The sequence below is a fragment of the Echiichthys vipera genome (assembly GCF_963691815.1).
Source record: "Echiichthys vipera genome assembly, chromosome: 20".
Taxonomy (NCBI): Eukaryota; Metazoa; Chordata; class Actinopteri; order Perciformes; family Trachinidae; genus Echiichthys; species Echiichthys vipera.
The window spans coordinates 19,715,682-19,728,108 of NC_139845.1; the positions used below are offsets into that span (position 1 = coordinate 19,715,682).

General features: G+C 40.5%; 1 protein-coding gene across 1 annotated transcript; it reads left to right on the forward strand.

Annotated features, from left to right (window-relative positions):
* The first annotated feature begins 1,294 nt into the window (after positions 1 to 1,294).
* krr1 (KRR1 small subunit processome component homolog) lies at positions 1,295 to 12,389 on the forward strand. The gene is made up of 10 exons (XM_083934786.1): positions 1,295 to 1,384; positions 2,858 to 3,033; positions 3,747 to 3,881; positions 3,997 to 4,122; positions 5,135 to 5,218; positions 6,472 to 6,528; positions 8,021 to 8,191; positions 8,516 to 8,593; positions 10,246 to 10,342; positions 10,464 to 12,389. The coding sequence occupies exons 1-10, from the start codon at positions 1,309 to 1,311 to the stop codon at positions 10,616 to 10,618; spliced, it is 1,155 nt and encodes a 384-aa protein (XP_083790912.1). The 5' UTR covers positions 1,295 to 1,308; the 3' UTR covers positions 10,619 to 12,389.
* The last annotated feature ends 38 nt before the right edge of the window (positions 12,390 to 12,427 follow it).

A 12,427-nucleotide genomic window follows, 5' to 3' on the forward strand; every position in this document is an offset into this window, starting at 1 on the left:
CAGGGGAAATGAAGGTTTGACATTAGTGATGTCCAAATGAAGCTTCATGAAGCTTTAGTTGTATTTGTTGACCCCACTAGATGGAGCTCTTGGTTTATAGAAAGGGGCTCAATGAATGGTGATTCAGTGTTTTCAACCCTTTGTTGAACAGAGATCATCTAGTGGACTCAGAAAATTATGACAATGCTTCATGCAGCTTTATTTGAACATTACTAGTCGACATTACTTTAGCATTCAGAGAAATGTGAAAAAGAGCCACTGGTATGTAGGGAAGAAAAGGTGCCGCCTTGACGGCGAGACTGGGGCTGGGATATTGTGGGCTGGTGTGGGATTTATGATTTAAGATGGGAAAACATGAGGATGGCTTATGTGGAACCTGTAAACAACAAACAGTAAAACATAAACATTAATTGAATGCATTGAATTTACAGCGAAAAGAACAATAGAACCCTGGGTGCTCAAACAGTGTCACTGAAAAGTTTCATTACCTTGCAATAAAATGAAACGACTGTATAAAAAATGGACATAGCATCTTCGCCTCATTTCCTCTTACCAAAAAAAGCGCATGTATGTGACGTTGGGGGGAGGGAGATGCATTAATTTGGCTGACATATACCTCTGAGGAGACGTGAGGGCCAGGGGCCAGCTGTCACTCAAGAGCCCACGCCCCTAAATATACATAAACTTTGACCTCAAATAAAAATTAGACGGGTACAAAAAAAAATCACCCCCCTCAATGTTGTCATGGAGATATGATCTATAACTGTTTTTTTGTTTTTTTACCAGGCCTTAAACAGGTTTAATTATGCTGTGAAAACAGCCTGTGAAACATGGGGGTCAATGAGAAACTGCTCTATTATGAAACCTGCACCTGGAGGACACTCGGAGAACTGCAGTTTTTGGCATTGCCTTATTGGATCAACCAAGAAGTCACTGTGCTGGGGGCTTGCGCAGTACTTGACAACATCAAGGAAACCGAACTTTTCCTCAATTCAATTCGATTCAATTCAATTAAAAAAACTTTATTCGTCCCCGGGGGGCAATTCAGGGCACACAGAGCAGCAGTGCAACTATACAAAAACATTTTAACCTAACAGTTCCTGTGGGTATAATAAAGGTATACCTATGACCTAGGGGTGGCAGCAATGTGCCCTTAGGCATCTGGTCAGCCAAAAATCTAGACGTAGAAGAATCCCACGCCTCATGCCGGAACCTAACCAATCCAACCAACGAAGGCAACAAGCGCTAACCAATCAGAGGCAGAGCAGGGCGGGACGTGCCTTCGCCATAGTGGACTATCCAACAACAATGGCGTCCTCCACAACGGGAGACGGCGTGAGTAAAGCACAAACAGAGAAAAAATCGACAAAGACGAAAAACCAAGGTATGTTATGGATGCTTCTGAGTTGAACACTGTTATTTGACACCCAACGACCCATTCGATGTAAAGCAGAGGTGAAAATTGCCAGCTAATTGGCGTGTTTACATGTCAGTTGAGAGGCACGCATGAATTAAAGTTAGCTTTAAGCTAACAAGTAGGTAAGATGTCGTGTGGTGCAAACGTTTGGTGGTTGTTTTATAAAGGTTGTTTTAAAAAGTACTGCTCGTGCGCTTCGCTTTGAGTTCACGCACAGGAAAACAACAATTTTAGACCATGTTTTATTTATTATTTTTTTTTAGTGAAAGGGTTTTTAAATTTGTAACAGCTCGCTCCAAATCACTGCTGCAAACAGTTCCTCGCCTCCAAAACGAAGCACAGGCGGGTCATCCATGTGTCCTGTTCGGGTGCATGGAGAAACAGTTTACCTGCGGTGTTCATTGCAAACACTCATGTTGCATGTTTCTTACTCCCCCATGTCTTCTTCACTTCGAAAAGTCGGTATGGAAATGAATAACTACTATTCCAAGTTTAATTTTCTTTTCTGAAAAACCTCTCTAATTCTTGAATAGAAGATCCCGACGGTTTGCCCCGTTTGATAATATTTATCAGGTAAAATAGCAGTATGATAATACATTGAAAGGACCATAACTACTCTTTCTATAAAGTATTTTTCCAAATTAACCTAAACAATAATTTCACAATGTGAGATTAAACGCTGTCACTTAGTCTTTCACTCCTATCATGTCATTGTCTCTATAACTCAAACTGTCTCTGGTAGTACTTGAAGGAATCTCCCAAATAAAAAAACTAACATTAGTTAGTAAATTAATATAACAGTAAGAAAATACTTCTGTGAAATGTAATTTAAAACAAGTTTAGCATTTCCTGTCATATTTTTGTTTCAAAATCAGCCTGCTACGTAGTCACGGTCATGAGTTACGAGCTAAACTGTGATGGAAGATAGTAAGCATATGTAAAATGATTGGTTTGAAAACACTGACATGTCAGTTCTGATGCTACAACTTCATACAGCGTGACTGTGGCTGAAGACGGTAAACAATAACTAATCTTCTGGTTAGGAATAAACCTTTCTGACCGTAGCTGAATATTGTCGGCCTACGGTGCTGTTTTTTAACATTGGTCTTATTGGTGGTACTTGATGGAGCCTGATATTTTTTAAGTGATATGTCCTGTACAAAGTTTGAGAACCACTGTTGTAGTGCATTTTATCCAAACATAGGCTTTGCGGTCACTGTAGTATATATAAACAAACATTAATGTTCTACAGCTAAGACAAATTCACTCCTACAACAACCGTAGTACAATACAACATGGTTCTGGAAATGTACACTGGAGTATTAGACATGTAGAAAGACAATTTCCTTCATGTTAATGTCCTTGACGTTGTTAAGGAGGAGATGATATTTGTGTTGGTGGTGTCAAACTTGCCATGTTTCTGATGTCTGTGTCATGCAGTGGATGAATCTGAACTCCTTGCTGTTCCTGATGGATGGAAAGAGGCTGCTTTCACCAAGGAGGATAACCCCCGTGGTCTGCTGGAGGAGAGCAGCTTTGCCACCCTCTTCCCCAAATACAGAGAAGCTTACCTCAAAGAGTGCTGGCCGCTTGTGGAGAAGGCCTTAGGAGAGGCAGTGAGTTATCTCTACCATCTCAAGCTTTTTCCTGATTGCTGAAAACAGACCGCAACATTTCTGAATCTGAATCACTTATTGTACCTAATACTTTTGATTGCACAAGAAATTTGATTTAATTTGGCACTTGCATAAATCCACATGCGTGAGAAGTAAATCATAGACGGACTGAAAAGGGGATCAGAATCTTTTGTATAGTCCTTTTCACACATGCAAAATCTGTAAACCTGAAATTATCTAGGCTTTATCTGGCAGAGCTGTATGTCAAAGTTGATTTTATGCCAGCTGTATTTAGTAGCTACAACTGTGTTGCTTTAGTCTGGATTATTATCTTTTTTTCTAATAACATAATATAGTTTTATCCTTGTTTGTAAAGAATGCTGTTGCGAGAAGACTTGTCCATGTTTGCTATTGTTCCACTTGATATGCTGCAGCATTTATTTTTGGACAAACTGCCATCTCTTCTGTACATTAACTCACGGTCTCCCAAAATCCTGTGAGAAACACTGACATGAGTTACAGAGTTGATAACCACCAGCGTGTGCCCATGGCGTGTGCTAGGTGAAGCCAGATAACAAAAAGATGTGTTGCATATATTCAACTTGCTTTGTAGTACAATTGAATTGTAACCCTTTACTTTGCAGTATATTTTGGGTTTAAGCGCCTGATGATGGTTGTCCAATCTTGTAACATGGATCTTTTGTTCTTTGCAGAATGTCAAAGCCAGTCTGGATCTGATTGAGGGAAGCATCACAGTTTGCACCACAAAGAAAACTTTTGACCCTTATGCCGTTGTGAGAGCCAGAGATCTCATCAAGCTGCTAGCAAGAAGTGTCCCATTTGAACAGGTGATGATCAGAGCACTGCTGTCATCTGGGGTTGTGGTCCCTGCATACAAGTGATCCTGAGCTCTGATTGTTGGGTCGCTTTGCTTCCCTTTTCATACTGTTTTTTTCCTTCTAGGCTGTGCGGATTTTACAGGATGACATGGCGTGTGACATCATCAAAATTGGGACTCTTGTGAGGAACAGAGAGCGGTTTGTTAAGAGAAGACAGCGGTTGATTGGCCCCAAGGGCTCCACCTTAAAGGTGAGTCCCACCAACATCCAACTTTTACTCAACCAACAAATCTTGTACCTTCTGAGGAGCAGCACCTACCTCAGAGATACCACTGTTTGCCAATGCTGGTGAAAGATCGGAATTGTTGCATCTGACAGAAGAGTACATAGTTTTTAGTGTTTTTCAGTGTTACTGGAGGAACATATTTCAGAATAAAATCAAGATATTTTGAGAATGTAGTATTTTCTTTCTACACCTAATACCCTCATACTCAGTTCTAAATTGTAAACTTATGTAACATGAGGAGCGAAAAATCTGAACTGAGCTACAGTGTGAACAAAGCCCGAGATTGTTATCACTGGACCTCATCTGGGTCTTTGGTTGCTATGGTGCATTTTGGGATAGATAACACTAGAGCCCGTTTCACACATGTACTGAGAATGCAAATGTCTGAATGAGTCAGACCAGGTATCAAAGAGTTTACTCCCCAGTACAAGCAAAAACTGTTTAATCTCAGAGCAAGCCCTAGTCAATAGAGTCGCTCATTCTCTGGTGTATGCACTGAGAGGGAAGGGGTGTATTGACAACGTTTCTATCATGCTGCAGCGCCGGAAGAAAACAAAACTGTGGCGGTCAAGAAGGTTGGTTTACACAAAGGAGCCAATAAAATGTCAATCTGGAGAGACGACAGGGTTCAGAAATTTCTGTCCAACACCAAAATCAGACAAATTCAAGAAACAACAAGAGATTTGGTTATTTATGACCACATTATGAATCGGCTCTGTCGGTGCTGTGTATTCAGTCATTTCAAGTCCTCATTCCTGCACGCTTTAACCCCCACCCCCGACTAAACCAAACAGTGGGTTCCCAGTAAGTGACAATGAGTTTCAGGAGTTTGAAAATCACCTGTTGCTGCATGTATGAAACCGAAACTCTGGACTAAATCCGATCATCAGTGTATAATGTCCGACCGACATTATACACTTTAACACGAATAGAGAAAATCTTTTAAACACTTCTTCTTCTGTCCCTTTTTCTTCAGGCATTGGAGTTGTTGACTAACTGCTATGTGATGGTGCAGGGCAACACAGTGTCGGCCTTGGGACCGTATAACGGCCTTAAGGAGGTAAGAACTTTATAGAGCCTCTGTCAGTTCACAGGATCCTTCTGGTAAAAATAAAGGGTGGAGAAACTGACCTGTGTAAACACAATTCACCGTGACAAAATAGCTAAATGAAAATGAACTGTTTTTAACTATAAATAATAACCATGGAAATGTGTCTACGCTGAGTCTCTCAGTATATGCGTTTTAACCATCCACAACATCCCAGCATAAAGAAAATGCCTCACATCTGAAATCTGAGCCCACTCTCCTGTGTATTGTGTATCCACTCTGCTGCCTGTGCTCAACACAAACTTCCCAGAGGCTTTATTAAGCTCTGTTTAGCTCAGCTAGAGCTGTGATAAAACCGCAATTATCCCTGTCGGGAAATCTGGGTGGTTGCAGCAGCACAAAAACAGCATAAGTTTAGATGAATAGAGAAGTATCAAAAAGCTGCTTGTTCAGAGTGGTGAGTCTGCATCCAGCAATGGAGCAGTCATCAGAAAACTTTTGAAGGTGGCAGGAACCTGAAGCCTGAGGTTCAGAGTGGGAGTAGGAATGGCGCAAGTTCAGTTCCTTACAGAGATCCGGTTGATCGAATAGTAACTGTATATATAACTATGACGATGAAAATCTGAAGGCCGTCTGTCATTTTGACAGGTGAGAACACTGAGGTCAATCTACCATAACTTTAATTCACACAACGTCCATTTAATCTGAAAGTGTCTGCTCTGTACAGCAACGGCACAAAGTAGAGGAGAGATTACTCATAAGATGCAGATAATTTGATGTCAAAGTGGAAAGCAAAACCACCTATTGGGCAATATTTTCCATTAAAATGGGTAGAAGATGTGGCGGGGAGGACATGACTTAGATAACACCGCACCGACAGAGGCGGCTCTTAATTTGTTCACAAACAACTGAGATTCTTGCCCTTCTTTAAATTTGCCCAATTATTATGGTGTTCTCACTGACTGAAGTTTCTGGATCTCATCGTCTCACCAGTTAGACATTTCATCGATGTCTTTTTGTTAGTCACCTGTCTTCACCGTCAAAGGTTTGTTTTGCTCCCCTGTTACCTGACACGTGATGTTAATGTCAAGACCCCTCATTCAACTCCGTGGATACACTGAAGAATACGCAGCTCTATTCACACGAGCCCACTCGGATAGTACATGGTCTTTTTTACTATGGAGCTGGCAGGGAAAACTCTTTACTTTTTAATTTCATATACAGTAAAAGCATTCTTTTTTTTTATGTCTTTCTTTTATGTTCAGGTACGCAAAGTGGTTATGGACACAATGAAGAACATTCACCCCATCTACAACATCAAGGTAGGTTCAAACTGCTGACAGAAACCTGACTGGTTAGGCAACTTTCTGCCTGGCTACAGCTCAAAAGGAATAAATACAAGATTGGACAGAGTGCAATCATGCCCAATGAAGATGTTTTCCATCCTTGTTCTTGATCTCCTGACTGAAATAAATCTCTCTGGGTTTGAATGCCAAGGCTGGCTCAACCTGGAGCTGAGGGCACGCAGCACTCATTCTGTTCATAGACTACCCATTTGTACTAGTCACAAGGTTTAATTTTTTAATTGTATCTTAATCTGACACTGGTAAGCAGCCTTAATGTCTGAAAGTTTGTTATTTGAACTGTGATTTTTCTCATCCTACCATAGTCAGTCTGTAACCACTAACCAGCTAGGGATGGTATGTTAGGAGTTTATCTTAATCCTATCCATCCTCTTCTGTTCTGTTCTTTATCACTACTAAAGAATGGTTTGTTTTTGTCTTTTTTTAAAGAATACATTCAGAACAGGAATTATTTTATATTTCAAATTTAACCACATATTGTTTCTACTGCAACAACAGCAAAGTTTCCAGCAGCAAAGTCACTATATAAACTTTATAATGTCTGGAAAGAGAAATTGACATATTTTAAAATGAATGGCAAACTAAGATGAACAGACTACACAGAGACAGCTTTCATTTTAGCGCGTTCTTATTAAGCTGTTAATTGTTAGCTTAACAAGCACAGTGATTGTGTAAAACATGCCAGTGGAAGAATATGGAGCTGTTGAAAAAAAACTGCAGCCATCGGCCACTATCGGAGCCAAGTTCTGCCAATTCCGATAGCTTGTAAAACGTCTTATCTGCGGCGATGAAGTGGTCGACCTCTAATACCGGTTACCAATCACACCACAAATGCACCGCGGCTGTGACTGGCACGTTCAAGTCTTTGCTGTGTTGTCCATTTGTGCAGCATTAGGTTGAGTAAGAAGGTGGAAGCCCTGTGAACCTGCCTTGGATTTCCATGTTGACCTTGAGCAGTATATAAATATGATGTTAACCAGGCTGATCAGACCGTAGCATCAAGAGCTTTGTGGCCAGCTCACGATCTGGTTTCTGATTCATTTCCCCAGCAAACGAATCTGGCAAGAAAACACTCTGATAATCTAATCTAATATAAAAGATACAAATGTATATGATATTAATGACCTAGTTCTGCCCTTCTTGCCCTTCTTCCACTTCTAGTCTTGGTGGTCTAATTATGTGACGAGTAAAATCCTGCTACTCTGTGCTGCGGCTGTATGGAGCAGGCACCTTCACTCGGGCGTAATGAGGCAATAATATGCAATAATATAATATTTTCATAGCACAACACCTGAATTAAAGTGGCTGAAATTATATAGATATAAACAGTGGTTATGAAACTAGATTTTACTGCAGACTGGTCATATGATGTGTATCACATTTTTCTTTATTTTATTCCACCCACCCTTCAACCCCCAATTACAAATTTTGTGACGACTGCACCCATCAGACCCTGATGATCAAACGGGAGCTGTCCAAAGACCCCGACCTGCGGATGCAGAGCTGGGAACGCTTCCTGCCCAAATTCCGCCACAAGAACCTGGCCAAGCGTAAGGAGCCCAAGAAGAAGAGTGTGAAGAAGGAGTACACACCGTTCCCTCCATCACAGCCAGAGAGCACGGTCAGAAGTTGGCTTGAAAGCACTTTTATTTTAAAATCCACAGTGGCCTCTGTTGTGTCATGGGAGAATACAGTAACATTTGTTAACTGCTGAAGATAACATGTCGCATATCAAATGTATGCACACATGCAACCCCCCCGCGACCTAATAGGGACAAGCATTTGAAGATGAATGAATGAATGAATGAATGAATGAATGAATGAATGAATGAATGACAAAAAATAAGGAATCCCTAGTTTGAACCCTGTTATTGAGACAAATTTACAAACACTATTGAGGCTTACTATTTAACAATGATATTAACTCTGTGGATTGCCTTTGTAGGTTGACAAGGAGCTGGCCACAGGAGAATTCTTCCTGCGTGAAAGTGTGAAAAAGAGGAAGAAGATGGAAGAGGTCAAGGTGAGAACTAAGTGGATTCATCTTCTGTTCACATTAGTGATATAACAGTAATAAATTCCAGCTTAGTTACAATTTAATTAAAGAGCAGCTAGATTAGCATGATCTAAATGAATACAGGCTTTGTTGTAAAATACTGCAGAACTTCAGCTTTAAAGGGGACCTATTACACTATTTCCTATAGAACATATTTACCTGCTTTAATGTTCAAAAAAACTTTATTGTTCTCATACTGCTCACGGCTGCTGCACCTGTATTCACCCGCTGTCTGAGACGCTCTGTTGCGGTGCCTGTCTCTTTAAGGGCCCCCTTCTGAAAAGCCCATTCTGATCTAAGTGTTCACCACTTCCGGGGTCTCTGCTCCACTGCTCCTTTCTCCGTCTTTGTACATCTGCAACATAGGATATAGTAGGATTTTCTACTGTCAAAAGTCACAAATAAAATCTTCTGCTGGACAGCTGGACATGCAGCAGGAGTGTAGTAGTTTGATATTTGGTAGAAATAATCAACCCAAGCAACCAATATTACAGATTTGTCTGGTGTTGGCATGTAGTAGCATGTCGTTCGTAGTGGATTGTAAGGGAATATAGCAGCACTTTGTACAGTCAGAAATGACAAAGGCTTCAAAACAAAACACAAGCGAACATGTTCCAGCAGCAACGTGATCTGATGGTTGAAATAAAGCCATATCTCTGACGGCAGATGTATCACAAGGTCATGTGCAAATCACCCGCCCATTCCAGAGACAGGTCCGACCATCAATACAAGACAACCATTTCGGTAATATGTAACTTCCAGCTTCATAGACACGGTCCTGTATCGATGGAACAGTCCAGTCTTTTAGCATTAGCTTTGCCTTAAATCCAACTGCATATTAGGCTTTGTTGATGAAAGAGTCCTTTAAGTGGCATGAACAAATACAGACTCAGCTGTAGTTGGTCCACTTTCGTCTTCAGAAGAAGCTAAATTTATTGTCCCTCTCAATCGAAAAAAAGTACTTTCTTGGCAATACTAAAAAACTGGATTGCTGAGGAACCAGTGACTGTTGAGGTGTTGAGCTGTGCGTCGCTGTATTTCGTAGGTGTGGCCGGAATGCTGTAGCAAAGACAACCAATAGTGTCAACCCACGTCCACCGGAGCAGAGACTAGCAAAAAGCAGTTGGAAGCAAAGTGTTCAGGACAGGTCCAGAGTTTTTTGCTCTGGTTAAATCTGTGGATAAATCATCACCACAATGTCTCTTTCTACTCTGAAAAAGAAAGGTTGAAACAGAAAACCGTCCAGTTTTTGATGAATAAACTAATGTTTCCAGTTAAGTAATCAGATAAATGTAGTGGAGTAAAAAGTAGAAAATTTCCACTGATTTGTAGTCGTAGAAGTATAAAGTAGCATAAAAAGGAAATACTCAAGTAAAGGAGAAGGGCCTCAAACTTGTACTTCAGTCCAATAATTGAGTGAAAACCTCTGGTTAACAGGTTTGTTCATTTAACAAGGATTGTTTTTTGACATGGTTGCTGTCCTGTTTTCATGCCAGGTTTACCTCCATTAAGTTTAATATGAACACCCAATAGCATAATAGCTCCACTTATAGTACAAGAGTTGCAATCGTATTCTGAGAACTGCCAATTGCCTTACTGTCATTGTTCCTCTTTCTCAGGTGAAACAAGTGGAAGCACTGACCAAGAAGCAGGAAGAACGGAACAAAGCTTTCATTCCTCCTAAAGAGAAGCCTTTAATAAAGAAAACCACCAAAGGTAGAAATAAGTGAACAAATCTTTGCCTGAAAAGGGAGAACAAAATAAATGTCTAAACCTGTCCAATGTAACAGTCCAGCTAACCTCTATCTCACCCTGGATGATCTTGTTTCTGTCACAGCTCCTACAGAAGGCAAGCTGGACATCGAAGCCATTAAGGAGAAAGTAAAAAAAGCCAAAAGCAAGAAACTGGGGGCTCCACCAGTGAACCCAGCTCCCCCCACCAGCAGCACCACCGGGAAAAAGAAAAAGAGCAAAACAAAAAACAAAGGCTAACCACAGACTTCGCCATCGTTGTTTTAATGGGACACATGTCATATGATATTTGTTGGGCAATCCTATTGGACAGATTAAGGACACAGGAAAACATCAGGGACATCAGACATATAATGTGTGACTCCATCACAAACTTTCATGGACTTCTGTTGTGTGATTTCCTGATCATATTACTTGGTTTAATTTTTTATTTGGAGACTAATTCTCAGTCAGTATTTATGTTTCCAATTATATTGTTCTTGAAGGCATGTGTTTGGAAAGAGGCACACCCAATCAGATGGAAATGTACAATAAAAGGAATATTTTTAACAACCTCGATCTTTTATTTGTAGTTTTACCTTATTACCTTTAATCATGAAAACAAACTTATTGTAGAGGTTTAATAGTTGTTGACATTCACAGATAGTCAGATTTAAAATCAAGTTTATCTAACGCAGTTCTTTGAAAGGGAAAATAAAGGTCAGTGTTGGTTACCATTCTATTTTGAACTTTCATTGCAGTTCTGTAACTTTAAATATTAAGGAGTTAGTAATTGGTTTCTTTACTTGGGGACAATTCAGCAAACTGTAAGCGCAGCACTGACACACTATTGCCTCATATGTTGACATGGTGAAACATATTAGCTAACGGCTTCCTTTTTACACCATGTCCAATATTCAGCTCTTTTTGTGTGCTCCACCAACTAATGATGGAAATATTTGGCTCTTAAGCTGCTAAACTGTGTTCGCCAGTTAACTTAGACCTGTGCTCCTGACGGGCAGGCCAGCTCCAGCTGCATATTGTACATGGTGTTAAAAGGCAGCTGTTTAATATGTTTACTAGTGACGTTCATATGACGCTTCATGAAGCATTTTCATTCTCCCACTAGATGGAGCTCTCTGTTCGACAAAGGGTTGAAAATGCACTGAATCATCATTCATTGAGCCCTTTTCTTTAAACCAAGAGCTCCATCTAGTGGGGTCAACAAATACAACTGATGCTTCATGAAGCTTCATCTTTAGCTGCTTGTTTCCTGTCTGATGGCTTTAATTTTTGGCAAGCGGTGTCGCTGCAACATGCACTTATTGATGTAAAGCTTTTGGGACTTCAAAGGTCTCTATAGACATCTTAATCTTAGCACTGGCTGAATATGGCTACATCCACACTAATACTTTTCATTTAAAAAAGCTGATCTTTTGCTACATTTATGCCTCGTGTCAACGCTGCTCTGATGATTCCTAGCCTCCAAAATTCAGACATTTGATAAGGGTGCTGAGCTCATTTTAGTTTGAATCTGAACGGGTGAAGAATTTACGGGTCAGGTGGGCTGACATCATTTTTGTGATTTCATCCCTCTTGTCTGGGTGTCCCTTTCCCTTCGCCATGCCTCCCTCCAGCAATGGACAATGCTCCCAGTGCCGCTCTACTATGTCGCTGTTTTAGATTTGCAACTACTCCCAATCTGTGTTTTCTGCTGCTGTTAGCGACTTATACTCGTGTTACAGTTTCACCTTGCCATCAGTCCAAACATATGAATCTCTGCTTATACTTTTCACCCTTACTGTTCTTCTTCCAAAGTATTTTCTCTATTTATAACATGTACATTCATGATTTTCAACCCCAGAGTAACGTTACACAGTCTGCTTCCTGTTTACACTGGCACATGCATGCCGCAAATGTCACGTGTTATATTTTATCAGGTGTGTTAATATGGACAGAGATGATTTCTGATACAGAGCTAAAACGCTTGTGCGGATAAATATCGTTTGTTGTTTTGAAACGCCTTTTTAGAATGCAAAAGTAGAAGTGTGAATGTAGCCTGAATCCATT

Excerpts from the sequence above, each read along its gene's own strand:
- krr1 (XM_083934786.1), top strand. The coding sequence starts at position 1,309 with ATGGCGTCCTCCACAACGGGAGACGGCGTGAGTAAAGCACAAACAGAG. Across the intron at positions 1,385-2,857 it reads GACAAAGACGAAAAACCAAG|TGGATGAATCTGAACTCCTT; the intron begins GTATGTTATGGA and ends TGTGTCATGCAG. Across the intron at positions 6,529-8,020 it reads ACCCCATCTACAACATCAAG|ACCCTGATGATCAAACGGGA; the intron begins GTAGGTTCAAAC and ends TGCACCCATCAG.